Here is a 15,420-nt window from a genome sequence, read left to right as displayed (position 1 = left end):
GATTCCTTGCTAAAGGTGGCAGCAGCTGTGTGTGACTGGGTGGGTTCTCTCCTGAACCCTGGGTGGGCTCAGCCCTGTAGCTCGGTGTGTGCTGGATCCATCCTGTGGCAGCCAGACTGTGTGTGGGAGGCACTGGTGGGCTTGGTCACGCTTGTACCAGTAAGCTCAGCTGCCAGTGGGCTGGAGCTCACCCACAGCCCCACTCCACACAGATACCTCTGTGCATGTTTATTTGGGTCCTGATGCATCCTACTTGAGGTTCTTGACGTGTTTTGTACTGGTCTGATTATTTGGGTCATGTGTGAGGAGCAGCAAGGAATGTGTGTGGAACTGCTGCTGTTCTTCAGTCACACATGAATGTGTCAGTCCTTGGAGAGGTGACTCCTTAGTCTCCTTTGGGTCACAACGACCCCATGAAGGCTCCAGGCATGGGATCGAGTGGCTTGAAGCTGCCCAGCAGAAAAGGACCTGGGGTTGCTGGTTGACAGCATCTGGAGATGAGCCAGAGTGAGCATCAAAGGAGATCAGGTTGGTCAGGCAGGACCTGCCCTTCCTGAAACCATGCTGGCTGGGCCTGAGCCCTTGGCCATCCTGTGAGTGCTGTGTGACTGCACTCAGGATGCCCTGTTCCATAATCCTGCCTGGCACTGAGGTCAGGCTGACAGGCCTGGAATTCCCTGGCTCCTCCAACCGGTCCTTCTTGTGGATGGGCACCACACTGGCCAGTTTCCAGTCTTCTGGGACCTCTCCAGTGAGCCAGGACTGCTGAAAAATGATGGAGAGAGGCTTGGCCAGCTCATCTGCCAGCTCCCTCAGCACTCTAGGATGGATCCCATCCGGTCCCATGGGCTTGTGGGGATCCAAGCGGCCAAGATGTTGGCACTGGGAGAATGTCAGCAGAAAAGTTGGGGATTAGGGGAGCAATCTCACACCATCTTTGGAAGGTGCCCAGGATGCCTCTCTAGCAACACCTTATCTTTGCAGTTGCTCAGAGCTCGAAGCTCAGCCTTTCCACCAGCTCAAGTCACCCACACCAAAAGCATGACCTTCAGCTGGGAAACCTGAGCTTGGGCAGCGCTTTCAACAGCTTCGAGCAGGGGGCTTTCTAATGAGATCCCTCAGACAAAACCCTGACCAGCAGAAACCCCAAGCAGGCACCTTCCAGTGAGAGGCTGGTGTGGGAAGGAGCAAATGCAGGTCTGCTGGACAAAGCCCAGGCTGCTCAGCACTTCAGAGATGCACAGGATCATTTCTGTTCCAGAAGACCTGTGGGATCATCCAGTCCAACCATTCTCCAGTGCTGCCAGGCTGGGGCTAACCCACGTCCCTCAGCATCAGATCTCTGGGGTTTTCAAACCCCTCCAGGCATGGGGATTCCACCACCTCACTGAGGAGCCTGTGCCAGTCTTTGAGAACCCCTTCAGACAAGAAATTCCTTCTCATGTCCAACCTAAACCTCCCCCTAGGGGCACCTGGAGGCCATTTCCTCCTGTCCTATCACTTGTTCTATGGCAGAAGAGACCAACCCCCACCTGGCTCCAACCTCTTTTCAGGGAGCTGTAGAGAGCCAGAAGCTCTCCCCTCAGTCTCTTTTTCTGCAGGCTAAACCAGCCCAGTTCCCTCAGCTGCTCCTCACCGGCCCTGAGGAGAGAGACTTGGGGGTGCTGGTGGATGAGAAGCTCACCAGGAGCTCTCAGTCTGCACTTGCAGCCTGGAAAGCCAACCAGAGCCTGGGCTGCAGCAAGAGAAGTGTGGCCAGCAGGGCAAGAGAGGTGATTCTCCGCCACTGCTCAGCTCTGCTGAGACTCCACCTGGAGTACTGCCTCCAGTTCTGGAGCCCCAATTACAAGAGGGATCTGGAGGTGCTGGAAGGTGTCCAGAGAAGGGCCATGAGGATGATCAGAGGGCTGGAGCACCTCTCCTGTGAGGACAGACTGAAGGAGTTGGGGCTGTTCAGTCTGGAGAAGAGAAGGCTCCCAGGTGACCTTATTGTGGCCTTCCAGGATCTGAAGGGGGCTACAAGAAGGCTGGGGAGGGACTTCTCAGGATCTCAGGCAGTGATAGGACTAGGGGGAATGGAATGAAGCTGGAGGTGGGGAGGAAGTTCTTCCCCATGAGAGTGGTGAAGCCCTGGAATGGGTTGTCCAGGGAGGTGGTTGAGGCCCCATCCCTGGAGGTGTTTAAGCCCAGGCTGGATGAGGCTCTGGCCAGCCTGATCTAGTGTGGGGTGTCCCTGCCCATGGCAGGGGGGTTGGAACTGGATGATCCTTGTGGTCCCTTCCAACCCTGACTGATTCTGTGACCCTTCCCCAGCTTTGTTGCTTTTCTCTGGACCCGCTCCAGCCCTTTGATGCCCTCCTTGGAACGAGGGGCCCAAAGCTGGCCCCAGGATTGGAGATGTGGCCTCAGCAGTGCCCAGCCCAGGGAAACAAGCCCTGGCCTGGTCCTGCTGGCCGCAGTGCTGCTGTTGCTGCAGCCTCTGTTGGTGCTGCTGGGGATGTGCTGCGGAAAGCAGCCGCGCTGCGCAGAGCCCTCTGCTGTCCCTGATGCTTTCATTCTGGCAGGGTCAGAGAAGAAAAGGACTCTTTGTGTCTCTCCCTCTCTTCTCACAGAGCCCTGCTGGCACAACCAGCTTGTCTGGAGCGTTTAGGGTTTGTTATCATTTCTCCTGAGCACAGGCTGCCAGCCTGGGGAGGTGCTGTGTCCGCTGCCATGAAGGATCACCCCGAGCTAATCTGTGCGAAGGCAGCTAATCCCAGGCATGCAAACAGGGCTTGTTCCACCTCCTGCCAGGGCTACTGGGTGGAATCCTTTCCAGATTGAGAGAGAATCACTGCTGATTGCTCCCCCACCTGCTCCTCCACCTCCATCCCCGTGCCCCAGAGGCTGCCCATCCGTGTCACTCACTGCAGACTGATGGTGACACATGGAGCTGCTCTCTGCCAGCTCCAGCCCCAACCTGTGCTCTGATGCCCACGGGGCAGCGCGCTGCCACTTTCACCGTTATTAAGACCCAGCTTTTGGGGTTGGAGCTGGAGCTTGGAGGCTGGTGCAGAGCTGTGCTGAGCTTCAGAGCTCAACCCTGGGCTCTGGCCTGTGAGGAGCAGCAGCAGAGCTGGCTGGGATCCTGGCTTCTGATCAGCTCCTTGCCATGTTCCTCGTGCAGTACACAGGTAAAGGCTGTGCTTGCTGTGCTCTTCTCCCACCGGGTCTCAGTCAGTGCTTGCTGGCAGGCAGAGGGGATGGAGGGTCCCACCTCTGAGCCTGGCCAACTTCTGGGTCAAACTGGTGGTTGCAGAGCTCTAACCATTGACACCCAAGCTGGGAGTGCAGTAGCAAAAAAGAGTGCAGGAGCCAACAGCAGCTTTGGAACCTGGGGTTTAGTCTGGGGGAGCGAGTGGTCGGTGTCAGAACACCGCTGCAAAGCCTGCACATCTTCTCTCCTTTCCCTTCTCTCCTGGTTTCTCTGCTTTTCATCCATTGCTCTGTGCTTTGCTTTCTTCTGAAGTGCCTTTCTTTAGAGCTTGAAGCAAGCAGTGTGTGATCTGAGGGCAGGCTGGGTCCTGGGCTGCAGGGGGTTTCTGAGCAGGGCCCCCTCCCCAGGCTGAGCCGGGCTTGCTCCATGCCCGTGCTGGCCAAGGTAAATCCATATTTATAGCAGAGCTGTGTCAGCCCATTGCTGAGCTCCCTCTTGGTGCTGCCTGGGACACAGCCCTGATCAGTGGGCACAACCTGCAAGGGCTTCTGAAGTGTCTGAAACCGCTTGTGGGAGCGTGGAGGTGTCTGAGCAGCTGGCACTGGGGGGGTGGGTGGCTGAGTTAGGGGGCAGAGGTTTCAGAGAATCACAGAGTGGTTTAGCTTGGAAGGGACCTTCAAGATCATCTAGTTCCAAACCCCCTGCCATGGGCAGGGGCACCTCCCAGGAGCCCAGGTTGCTCAAGGCCTCATCCAACCTGGCCTTGAACACTTCCAGGGAGGGGGCATCCACGACCTCCCTGGGCAACCTGTTCCAGTGTCTCCCCACTATAGAATGGTTTGGGCTGGAAGGCTTTGTCTGTCTGCTGTCCCTTTGCTGAGTGGACATCAGGAAATCCACTGGAGGGTCTGAGGGGCAGCAAGGCTGCTGTGGGAACATGGTTAGCTCTGAGCGAGCTGCTTCCTGCCTCTGAAGCAGTGCTGGGCTGGTGGCCAGAGCTCCTCTGGTTGAGCACTGGTGAGCCCAGGTTGGGGGCTTGGGGTACAAGTCTGGAGCTGGCAGCGCTTTGGGTGCTGTTTCGCTGCACAGCTGTGAGAGCCTCAGTGAGCCCACAGAGCTCTGTGTGTGTGGTGGAAGTGTTCAGCTGTGGGTGACAGGGGTCATGTGTAAAGCAGCTTTTTGGTTCACCTTGCTGGCTGTTTCTCATCTCCTTTCACTGGTCATGAAGGCAAAGGGCTCGGTTGGAAAGTGAAGCCCTGCCTGGGGTCTGGCACAGGACCTGGTGAGGGGAGAGACTTCTCTTGATTTATGCCTGGAACATTGAGAACTTTCCTGTCTCTGAATGTGTGCTGTGAAGGCTGCAGCTGTATAGAGTGACAGCACAGAACTGAGCAGGGATCTGGGGTTGTCCAGCCTGAAGAAAAGGAGTCTGAGTCTGACCTTTTGGCACTCTACAAGTCCCTGAAAGGCTGAAGCCAGGTGGGGGTTGGTCTCTTCTGCCAAGGAGCAAGTGATGGGACAAGAGGAAACTGCTTCAAGTTGCCCTAAGGGAGCAGATTGGATATGAGGAAAAATTTATTGCCCTTGAGGGTTGTCAGGACCTGCCCCAGGCTGCTCAGGGCAGTGGTGGAGTCCCCATCCCTGGAGGGGTTTCAGTGCCATGGGGATGTGGTGCTGAGGGCCATGGTTTGGTGGTGCCCTGGCAGTGCAGGGGTTATTGTCTGAAAGGTCTCTTCCAACCCAAACCATGCTGTGACTCCAGGCTTTGTAGGGCTGTTTCTGCTCCTTCCTGTGCACATCAGGTTAGAGTTGGAGCTCCTGTGAGTGACTTGGACATGCTGATCCTAGCAGAACTTCATCCACTTCCCAGGAGCTGCATTAATTTCTGCCTGGGGTGTGAGCTGAATCAGATCACAGGAGGCCTGTGGGGCTGGCAGGGGTGCAGGGGGTGTGTTGGGCAGCTGGGAGTGGGGCTGGCAGGAGCTGCTGGCTTGGCTCAGACACATTCTCATGGCTTGACTCATGCCCTAACTAGCAGGTTGTTGGCTGTGCAGCTGGGAGAGCTTCCTTGGCTTCCTCTAGACTCCAGAGTTTGTCCTGCAGCTATGAAAGCTTTTGGGTTTTCCCCAGAACTGATGAAGAAAGCCTTTTTTGTGAAGAGCACAAGGACTCTGTCACTCCTTGTTAGCTCAGCTCTGCTGCCTCCCTCCTGAGCACAGTTGGAGGAGCAGATGTAGGCTGAGGGCTCCTCCTGTGCCACAGAGCTCGATCAAACATCCTTGCCCAGACCCATGATGGAAATAATTAGATTAATTGGCTCTCTGTGCCCTTCAGTGGGTCAGGAAGTGATCATCTGAGTGCTGTGTGGTCAGGTTGGAAAGGCCTTGAGCAACCTGCTCTAGTGGAAGGTGTCCCTGCCCGTGGCTAGGTCTTTAAGGGCCCTTCCAGCCCAAACCATTCTGTGCTGGAGAGGGTACAGCAAAGGTGCTGAGGGGACTGCAACATCTCTGTGAGGAGGAAAGGCTGAAGGAATTTGGGCTTTTTAGGTTGGAAAAGAGCAGACTGAGGGTGAATCTGATCAGTACTCCAAGGGTGGGTGTCAGGAGGATGGGATCAGTCTTTTGTCAGTGGTGCCCAGTGGGCAGCAGGCACAAGCTTAAGGATAAGAAGCTCTACCTAAACATGAGGAGGAACTTCTCTCATTTAAAGATGGTGGAGCACTGGGTCAGGCTGCCCAGAGAGGTGGCAGAGATTCCAAAGCCACCTGGATGTGTTCCTGTGTGACCTTCTCTAGGTGACTCTGTCTTGGCAGGGGGCTTGGACTCCGTCTCCAGTGGTCCCTTCCAACCCCTACCTCTGTGAGGTATTGGTTACCATTGAATGTCAACCAGAGCAGAGCCTCCAGCCTGGTGACACCAGCATCCAGCTGGATCCCTGCTTCTCCAAGCTGGGGGCAGGAGTTGATCTGCTGGAGGGTAGAGAGGCTCTGCAGAGGGACCTCGACAGGCTGGGCAGATGGGCAGAGTCCAAGGGCAGGAGATTTAACACATCCAAGTGCCGGGTTCTGCACATTGGCCACAGCAACCCCATGCAGAGCTACAGGCTGGGGTCAGAGTGGCTGGAGAGCAGTCAGGCTGAGAGGGACCTGGGGGTGTTGGTTGATGGTAGGCTGAACATGAGCCTGCAGTGTGCCCAGGCAGCTAAGAGGGCCAATGGCATCCTGGCCTGCATCAGGAACAGTGTGGCCAGCAGGAGCAGGGAGGTCATTCTGCCCCTGTACACTGCACTGGTTAGGCCACACCTTGAGTACTGTGTCCAGTTCTGGGCCCCTCAGTTTAGGAAGGAGGTTGACTTGCTGGAGCGAGTCCAGAGAAGGGCAACAAGGTTGGTGAGGGGCTTGGAGCACAAGCCCTATGAGGAGAGGCTGAGGGAGCTGGGGTTGCTTAGCCTGGAGAGGAGGAGACTCAGGGGTGACCTTATTGCTCTCTACAACTACCTGAAGGGGGGTTGTAGTGAGGCGGAGGTTGGTCTCTTCTGCCAGGCAACCAGCACCAGAACAAGAGGACACAGTCTCAGGCTGCGTCAGGGGAGGTTTAGGCTGGAGGTTAGGAGGAAGTTTTACACACAGAGTGATTGCCCACTGGAATGGGCTGCCCGAGGAGGTGGTGGGGTCGCTGTTGCTGGGGGTGTTCAGGGCGAGGCTTGACAGGATGCTTGGTTGCATGGTTTAGTTGATTGGATGGTGTTGGATGATAGGTTGGACACGATGATCTCGAAGGTCTCTTCCAACCTGGTTTATTCTATTCTATTCCTCCTCCTTCCCTCCACCCAAGGCATGGAAAAACACCCCTCCAAGTTTACCCTTGGCCTTTTCCCTCAGCCAGCAGAGGTGAACCTCACAATTGTCCCTTTCCGGCCCTCCCTTTGCTCACGACCTCTTGCTATATTTATCCTGCTGCACCCAGAGTTGTTTTCCCGGGCTGACCTTGGTCCTGTTTGGACTTTGGGGTATTTCAGCAGCAGCATTGTGGGCCTCTTTGAGGGCCAGGCGTGACTATTGTTGTTGCCAGGCGAGCGGGAGCTGCTTTTTTGGCCGCTCCTGCTGTTCTCGCCTTTCAGCAGCTCGTGGCTCGGCCCCTCCGGGCTGCCCCTGGCCACCTCCTGGCTATTTACAGCCCTGCTCCTCAGCTGTGTTTATCAACAGCTTCTTGGAAGTGGAGCCCTCTGGAACAGAAGTGGCAGCAGGGTGTCTGGAGCAGGGTTTGGGACCAAAGCCTTGGGCCCCTTGGTGCCCTGAGATGGTCCCATGGTCGTTTTGGGGGCTCCTCGAGCTCTGCTGCTCTCCACAGGCATGGCTTGGCTTAAAGGAAGCTGTTGCATAGGTTCTTGGCTTCCACTGAAAGGGTTCCAGTGCTCAGAGCGAGTTTGCTGAGCCAAAGCTACCTCAGGCTGGGTGTTTTCACGTCCCTGTTCTTGCATCCAAGGGCTGGGTGTGACAGGAGGTGGAATAATGAACTTGGTGCTCAGTTGTCACAGAACCCTGGAACAGTTTGAGCTGGGAAAGGCCTTAAAGCTCTAACTCCAGCCCCTCTGGGGTTTCTCCAGGGACCTGAAGGCCATTTTGGTATCCCCATGATCCTCCAACGTCACAGCCCAGTTTAAAGGGGTGTGTTTTTTCTCTCTCAGGTTTAAACCCTCTGCCCTTTGATCCTGCCAGCAGCAGCAAACCCCTGCAGCTGGGCAGCGCCGTGGGCCCGCGGGCGTCGGAGAGCCCGGCTGAGGATGGAAGTGACCCAGGCAAGAAGAGGAAGAGACCAAAGGTTCCTGCAGGTGAGCTGGCAGTGGAGAAACATCTGTGTATCAGCAGGGCCAGGGCAGGGATTGTCCCCCTGGCCTGGGCGCTGGTGAAGGCCACACTTTGAGTACTGGGGTCAGTTTTGGGCCCCTTACTCACAGACTGCATTGGGTTGGAAAGGATCCTTCGAGGTCATCTTGTCCAATTTCCCTCCAGTGAGCAGGGACATCCTCCAGCTAGATCAGGATGCCCAGAGCTACATCAAGTCTGATGTCCTCCAAGAAGGACATGGAGGGGCTGGAGCATGGAAGAGAAACACCTTCAGTTGGCAGTGGAAGCACTGTCTGCTGGGACAGCCTGGCCTCCTCTGATAAGTTCAGTGCAGTTATGACAGTTAATGCCCTGCAGAAGGCTTCAGCTGTGCACCAAGCTCTTAATCTGCTTTTTGTCTTCCTCCCAGCAGATGGTGCCAGAAATCTAACCCTGGACTCCATTCCGATGGGCTTGCCAATGTCTGACCCCACCGCCTGGGCCACTGCCATGAACAACCTGGGGATGGCTCCCATGGGCATGACAGGACAGCCTCTCCTGCCTGGTAGGTCAGCTCAGCCCAGATCACACCAGCTACCCAGTTCTGCAGCTTTCCAAGCCAGGTGTCATGGCCCAGGCCACCCCAGATAAACCAATGCATCTCTTTAAGGTCCCATTCACGTGTATCCCTGCGTCCCTGTTCCCCTGCTGGCTACAGGATGGTTTCATGGAATCACAGAGTGGTTTGGGTTGAAGGAACCCTTAATGCTCACCTAGTTCCAATGCCCTCCAGTCAGCAGGGACATCTGCAACTAGAGCAGGTTGCTCAGAGCCCCACACAACCTGACCCAAAATGGTTCCAGGCATGGGGCATCTCCCACCTCTCTGGGCAGCCTGGGCCACGCTCTCACCACCCTCAGGGTCAAACATTTCTCCCTTCTCTGCAGGCCCAGGCTGAATCTATCTCTTTTGAGTTCAAACCATCACCTCTTGTCCTGTGATAACAGGCCCTTCTCAGAAGTCTGTCCCAGCTTTCTGTTGGCCCCTCAAAGTCCTGAAGGGCCACCAGAAGGAGTGGAGCCTTCCCTTCTCCAGGCTGAACCATCCCACCTCTCTCAGCCTGGTCTCACAGCAGAGAGCTTCCAGCCCTCCCATCATTGCTGTGGCCTCCTCTGGCCCTGCTCCAACAGCTCCATGTCTCTGCTGTGCTGAGGGCTCCAGAGCTGGCCCCAGCACTGCAGGTGGGATCTCAGCAGAGCAGAGGGGCAGGATCCCCTCCCTGCCCATGCTACTGGGGATCAGCCCAGGACACAGCTGGCTCTGGGCTGGCAGTGCATGGTGCCAGTTCATGTCCAGCTTTTCACCCCCAAGTCTTCCTCCTCAGGGCTGTGGTCCATCCCTTCATCCCCAGCTTGGATTGAGACTGGGGATTGCCCAACCCCAGGTGCAGGAACTTGGCCTGGCTGAACCCCAGGAGGGTCACACTTTCTGCCAGGGGCACAGCAGAGGGTTTGCCTCGGGTCTGTGTTTTGAGTGTCACTCTTCACACATGACATCAACCAAAGAGCAACCCTTGCTCTGAGTGAGAGAAAACCCAACCCAGGCAAGGAAAACAAGGCACAGAAAGGGTGCTGAGATGTGGCTCCAGCTTCTCAATCCAAAGGAAAACCGAATTCAGGCACCACACTTGGACCCCAAACTCGGAGCTCCCGGTCGGATGCTGCAAGCTGTGCATCCAGACTTCTGTTAGCAGTGGTGGTGAGGAGAAGAGCTTGGGAATGTTTGGCTGCTCTGGGGATGTGAGCAGCGTCTGTGATGATGGCATCAAAGCTTAGGATCAAAGGGAGATGCTGCCTGTTTGCAAGCTTCCCTCTGTGCCTTGCAAAATTCATGTTGTCTGTCTGTGAGCAGGCAGAGCTCTGCAGCGCTCCTGCTCTGGGGTAGTGAGTGTCCTCTGGGGGTGTTCTGGGGTCATCTGGATCTTCAGAGGCTCTCTTGCCTGGTGGGAGAGGACAGAGATCTTGGGTGCTTGCAGGAGGGAGTGAGGTCTTGTCCCAGTCCTACCAGCTTGCCCTCCTGGTGCTGTCTGTTCAGCTTAGCTTCTGATATTAACAGCTCCACGAGCTTGCTCCTGAAGGCATCCATCCAGGAGCACTGGTCACATTTCTGCTTGCCCACAGCTATTGCTTCCCCAGGGTTCACAGCTTCTGAGCAGACAAGACCCCTCCCCTGGCAGTTCACTTTGGTTTAGCTGGCAGTGGAGACAAATCCAAGAGTGCAACCCAAGTGAAGTTCTCCTTGGATACAGGCAGAGTGGTGACTGAAGCCCAGACCCAAGTTGAGCAGGGCAAGGCTTGCAGGAAGGGGTTTCCTCAAATTATTCTGCTGAAACTGGTCCAGTTGTCTGCTTTGCAAGGTGATGCCCTTACCCCATGGGTCACATGGCTGTCCCCACTGCTCAGCTGCTTTATGGAACCTGCCCAGGTTGGGTTCTTTACCTGGTTTCTGCATGCCACAGATTTCCTTATGTGGATAATGCAGTCTGTAGTGGGCAGGGTCTTGACCCCAGATCATAGAATCATTTTGGTTGGAGGAGACCTTTAAGCTCATCAAGTCCAGCTGTTCACCCAGCACTGCCAAGTCACCACTAAACCATGTTCCTCAGCACCACATCTCCATGGCTTTGAAACCCCTCCAGGGATGGGCACTCCACCAGTGAGTGCCATGGACAGCCTGGGCCAGCCCTTGACAACTCTTTGGGGGCAGAAATAGCTCCTCATATCCAACCTAAACCTCCCTTGAGACAATTTGAAGCCATTTCTTCTTGTCACTTGCTACCTGGGAGACCAGACCAATGGTTCTCCAAAGAGAGCCATCTCCCACAGACAGGAGATGTTGTCTACAGAGGAGAAAAGGAAGCTGTTGATTTGAACAGGCAAAATCTGTTTGGCTGAGGCAGTCAGCAATGAAGCAGTACTTAAGGAGTTGTTCTGAGGGCACAGATCAAAAGTTGTGGTGGGGTGGTTGATGATGCTCCCTCTCCAGTGCTCTTGGTCCAGCCCCTGGTCAGCAGCACGTGTGGGGAGAGTTTCATAGAGTCACAGAATGGTTTGGGTTGGAAAGGACCTTAAAGATCATCTACTTCCAAACCCCCTGTCAGGAGCAGGGGGACACCTTCCACTGGAGCAGGTTCCTTGAGGCCTCATCCAACCTTGAACACCTCCAGGCAGGGGGCATCCATAACCTCCCCAGGCAACCTGTTCCAGTGTCTCACCACCCTCCCCTCCATCTGCTGTCTGCATAAACAAACAGTTCCAGAGCACTGCCTGACCCCTTGCTTCTCTCCTTTGTTTAGACTTTGATCCTGCTCTTGGGATGATGACTGGAATCCCTCCCATCAACCCCATGATGCCAGGCCTGGGGATAGTGCCACCTCCCATCCCTCCAGACATGCCTGCTGTGAAGGAGATCATTCACTGCAAGAGCTGCACCCTCTTCCCACCCAACCCACGTAAGTGGCCACCTTCTGTCCTCTCTGTCCAGTCAGGAATGTGTCTGTCTGTCTGAGGCCTTTATGTATGTGTTTAAAAACATTACACAGGAGAAGATCTGTTCCATTGCCTGGATCTAGCAGCTCTGGAGTGACTCACCATGGACCAAATGCTGACCAGCAGGTGACAGTGATAGGAAAAGCCTCTTCTTGTCGCTGAGGGTTTGTCATTCCATACAATCCTAGAATGGTTTGGGTTGGAAGGGACCTTCAGGATCATCTGGTTGCAATCCCTTTGCTATGTGGAGAAACTTCTTTGCTGTGAGGGTGCTGGAACGGGCTGCCCAGAGAAGTTGTGGAGTCTCCTCCTCTGGAGAACTTCAAGACCCACCTGGATGCATTCCTTGTGGCCTGCCCTAGGTGATTCTGCTTTGGCAGAGGGGTTGGAACTGATCACCAGAGGTCCTTTCCTACCCTTCCCATTCTATGATTCTGTGTGCAGGGACACCTTCCACTAGACCAGGTTGCTCAAAACCCCCATCCAACCTGGATGGACACCTTCAGGGAGGGGGCATCCACAGCCTCCCTGGGCAACCTGTTTCCAGTTCCTCACCATCAGAAACCTTTTCACCTTGCTGGATTATAAGAACTGGAGAAGAAATGATTGCACTCCCTGGACACATGCTCTGATCTTCATGGTGTCCAGTTTTGGGCTCCTCAATTTAAGGAGGACATTGAGACTCTTGAACATGTCCAGAGAAGGGCAACAAGGTCTGGAGCACAGCCCTGTGAGGAGAGGCTGAGGGAGCTGGGGTTGTTTAGCCTGGAGAAGAGGAGACTCAGGGGAGACCTTACTGCTGTCTACAACTCCCTGAAGGGAGGTTGTAGCCAGGAGGGGGTTGGGTTTTTTCCCCAGGCAACCAGCACCAGAACAAGAGGACACAGTCTCAAGCTGTGCCAGGGGAAGCTTAGGCTGGAGGTGAGGAGAAAAATCTTCAAAGAGAGAGTAATTGGCCATTGGAATGTGCTGCCCAGGGAGGTGGTGGAGTCCCCATCCCTGGAGGTGTTCAAGAGGGGATTGGACGTGGCACTTGGTGCCATGGTCTAGTAGTCATGAGGTTTGGATGATCTTTGAGGTCTTTTCCAAGTTTACTGATTCTATGATTCTATGGTGTGATTCTTGGATGTCATGTCTAAGGCTTCTGGAGGGGCTGGCTCAGGCAGCATGGTCCATGGCCCTCACACAATGGGGTGGAAGAAGAGCAGAGGCAGCTGGAAATGAGACAGAAGATTAACAAACAGACAAGCAGGGGCCACCAGACCACAGCAAGAAACAAGAACCCCCCTTTCAGACCACTGATGGACTCTTTCTCCTCAGTTCATTGTGAAAACCAGAGGGGGGACCCATGGGTGCCTGTCAGCTGCCTGGGCTTGTGCAGGGAAAGAGGAAGGCAATGAAATGGCCCAAAACTGGAGGTCTGATAGAGGTAAGGAGGAGACCTCATTTCTGAGCTTTGGAGGAGACCCTTAACCATTGCTGTTGGAACCTTTACCACTTCCCTCTTCAGCACCCAGTCTGCTCCAGGTCTTTGGGTCACTTTGGGATTTTTTTCTGGCTGAGGAACCTCTTGGTGTCCATTCAGAGCTCCTGACTGGCCGAGAAGAGAGTCATCAGGACAAATCTTCTCCCCTTTGGCAGTCTGTAGGCTTGCAGGAGCCCACAGGTGGCGCTGGAGACGCTCCTGCCTGCGAAGTGCTGTCCTCTAGCTGCGGGGACTGGTTTGGCAGAACTCTCAGGAAGGTGCCAGCAGGTGGCACCCGAGCCTGGTGGGCTCTCAGCCAATGGCATCTGAGCCTGGTGGGCTCCAGAGTCCATGCCTACCATTTCAAACACAGCTCCTGCAGTGCCCCTGCTAATGATTTATCTCTTCGTCCACCTTCATCTCTTCCTTCCATCACATCTCCTTAGTCCAAATTTGGTTCATGACCTCCCCATTATCATTAAAATTTGGTACCCTCTGGAGCTTTTTTGGCTCTTTAGGACCTCCTGTAAACCTTTTCTAGGTGTCCTTTATGTTAGGACAGATGAGCTGTGCTTGTGTAGCACCTCCCACGACACGGTTTTGAGGTCCTGGTGCTGCTCATGTCCTGCAGCTGGGGAGAGCGTTTGGAGGACTTTGTGCTCCAGAGATGGTCTGGTTGGAAACAGGCTGGTAAATGTGTTTGTCTAGCACCTCAGCTGGGAGGTTCAATGAGGATGAGTGCAGAGTCTTTCATCTGGGAAGGAATAATAAACTGCACCATACAGGTCAGGAGGTGATGTGCTGGAGAGCAGCCCTGTGGAGAAGGACCTGGGAATCCTGGTGGATAACAGGCTCTCCATGGGTCAGCAAGTGTGCCCTTGTGGCCAAGAAGGCCAATGGTATCCTGGGGTGCATTAAGAGGAGTGTGTCCAGCAGATCAAGGGAGGTTCTCCCCCTCTACTCTGTCCTGGTGAGGCCACCAGTGGAATATTGAATCCAGTTTTGGGCTCCCCACTTCAGGAGGGACAGGGATCTGCTGGAGAGAGTCCAATGGAGAGCTACCAGAGGATGGTTGAGGGATGGGAGCACTGCCCTATGAGGAGAGGCTGAGAGCCCTGGGGCTGTTCAGTCTGGAGAAGAGGAGACTGAGAGGGGATTTAATAAATGCTTACAAATATCTGAGGGCTGGGGGGCAAGAGGGAGGGGACAGGCTCTGCTCACTTGCACCCTGTGAGAGGACAAGGGGCAATGGATAGAAACTCCAGCACAGGAGGTTCCACCTCAACACAAGGGGGAACTTCTTCACTGTGAGGGTCCCAGAGCACTGGAGCAGGCTGCCCAGAGAAGCTGTGGAGTCTCCTTCTCTGGAGACTTTCAAGACCCATCTGGATGCGTTCCTGTGTGCCCTGTGCTGGATTCTATGGTCCTGCTCTGGCAGGGGGATCTTTGGAGGTCCCTTCCAACCCCTAACATCCTGTGAGCTGTGCTGCAGGTGTGCTGCTGGGTGAAGCTGGATGCAGCACAGCCAGGCGTGCCTTGGAAGGAAGCCAGGGAGGGCCTGCTGTGGGGAAAGTCCACCTCGGGGAGGTGAAGGGAGCCTGTGCCCACACCCCCAACAACTCACCCGCTCTGCTTTCTTCCTCTTGCCCTCTCCTCAGATCTGCCCCCTCCCGCCACAAGAGAGAGGCCCCCGGGGTGCAAGACGGTGTTCGTGGGGGGCCTGCCGGAGAACGGGACGGAGCAGATCATCATGGAGGTGTTCGAGCAGTGCGGGGAGGTCATCGCCATCCGCAAGAGCAAGAAGAACTTCTGCCACATCCGCTTCGCCGAGGAGTTCATGGTGGACAAGGCTCTCTACCTCTCTGGTGGGTCTGTTTCTGCCTCACAGGGCAGCTCAGAGCTCAGCAGCAGGGTCGTAGCGCCTCCTCCAGGGCTATCTGTCGCCATGGGCTCTGTGGCAGCCGGGTGGTTTCTCTCTGAGGCCAATCCACCTCTTTTTCTGCTGCTTAAATCATAGCATCAGCTAGCTTGGAAAAGACCTCAGAGATCATCAAGTCCAACCTATTACCTAATATCTAGCACCTCCTGACAACTAAACCGTGGCACCAAGTGCCACATCCAAGCCTTTTTTGAACACCTCCAGGGAGGGTGACTCCACCACCTCCCTGGGCAGCACATCCCAGTGGCTGATTGCTCTCTGTGAAGAACTTTCTCCTCACCTCCAGCCTAAACCTCCCCTGGCACAGCTTGAGACACTGTCCTCTTGTTCTGGTGCTGGTTGCCTGGGAGAAGAGACCAACCCCCACCTGGCTACAACCTCCCTTCAGGTAGTTGTAGACAGCAATAAGGTCTCCTCTGAGCCTCCTCTTCTCCAGGCTAAGCAACC

At 55.2% G+C, this 15,420-nt stretch overlaps 1 protein-coding gene across 2 annotated transcripts in view; it reads left to right on the top strand.

Moving 5' to 3' along the window:
* ENOX2 (ecto-NOX disulfide-thiol exchanger 2) overlaps window positions 1–15,420 on the top strand; it is a 33,542-nt gene that overhangs the window by 1,475 nt on the left and 16,647 nt on the right. Inside the window, exons 2-5 of one of the 2 annotated variants that reach the window (XM_054169451.1) lie at window positions 7,883–8,026; window positions 8,452–8,586; window positions 11,377–11,532; window positions 14,693–14,899. In XM_054169451.1, coding sequence (XP_054025426.1) covers window positions 8,490–8,586; window positions 11,377–11,532; window positions 14,693–14,899 — 460 coding nt within the window. In that variant the 5' untranslated portion in view covers window positions 7,883–8,026; window positions 8,452–8,489. Of the gene's footprint in view, window positions 1–7,882; window positions 8,027–8,451; window positions 8,587–11,376; window positions 11,533–14,692; window positions 14,900–15,420 lie in introns of those variants that run through there. The other variant, XM_054169450.1, reaches the window with a different exon arrangement.

This window comes from Dryobates pubescens, chromosome 18, assembly GCF_014839835.1.
Source record: "Dryobates pubescens isolate bDryPub1 chromosome 18, bDryPub1.pri, whole genome shotgun sequence".
Taxonomy (NCBI): domain Eukaryota; kingdom Metazoa; phylum Chordata; class Aves; order Piciformes; family Picidae; genus Dryobates; species Dryobates pubescens.
The sequence above is the reverse complement of the archived record's forward strand: the minus strand, read 5'-3'. Positions and strand labels throughout refer to the sequence as shown.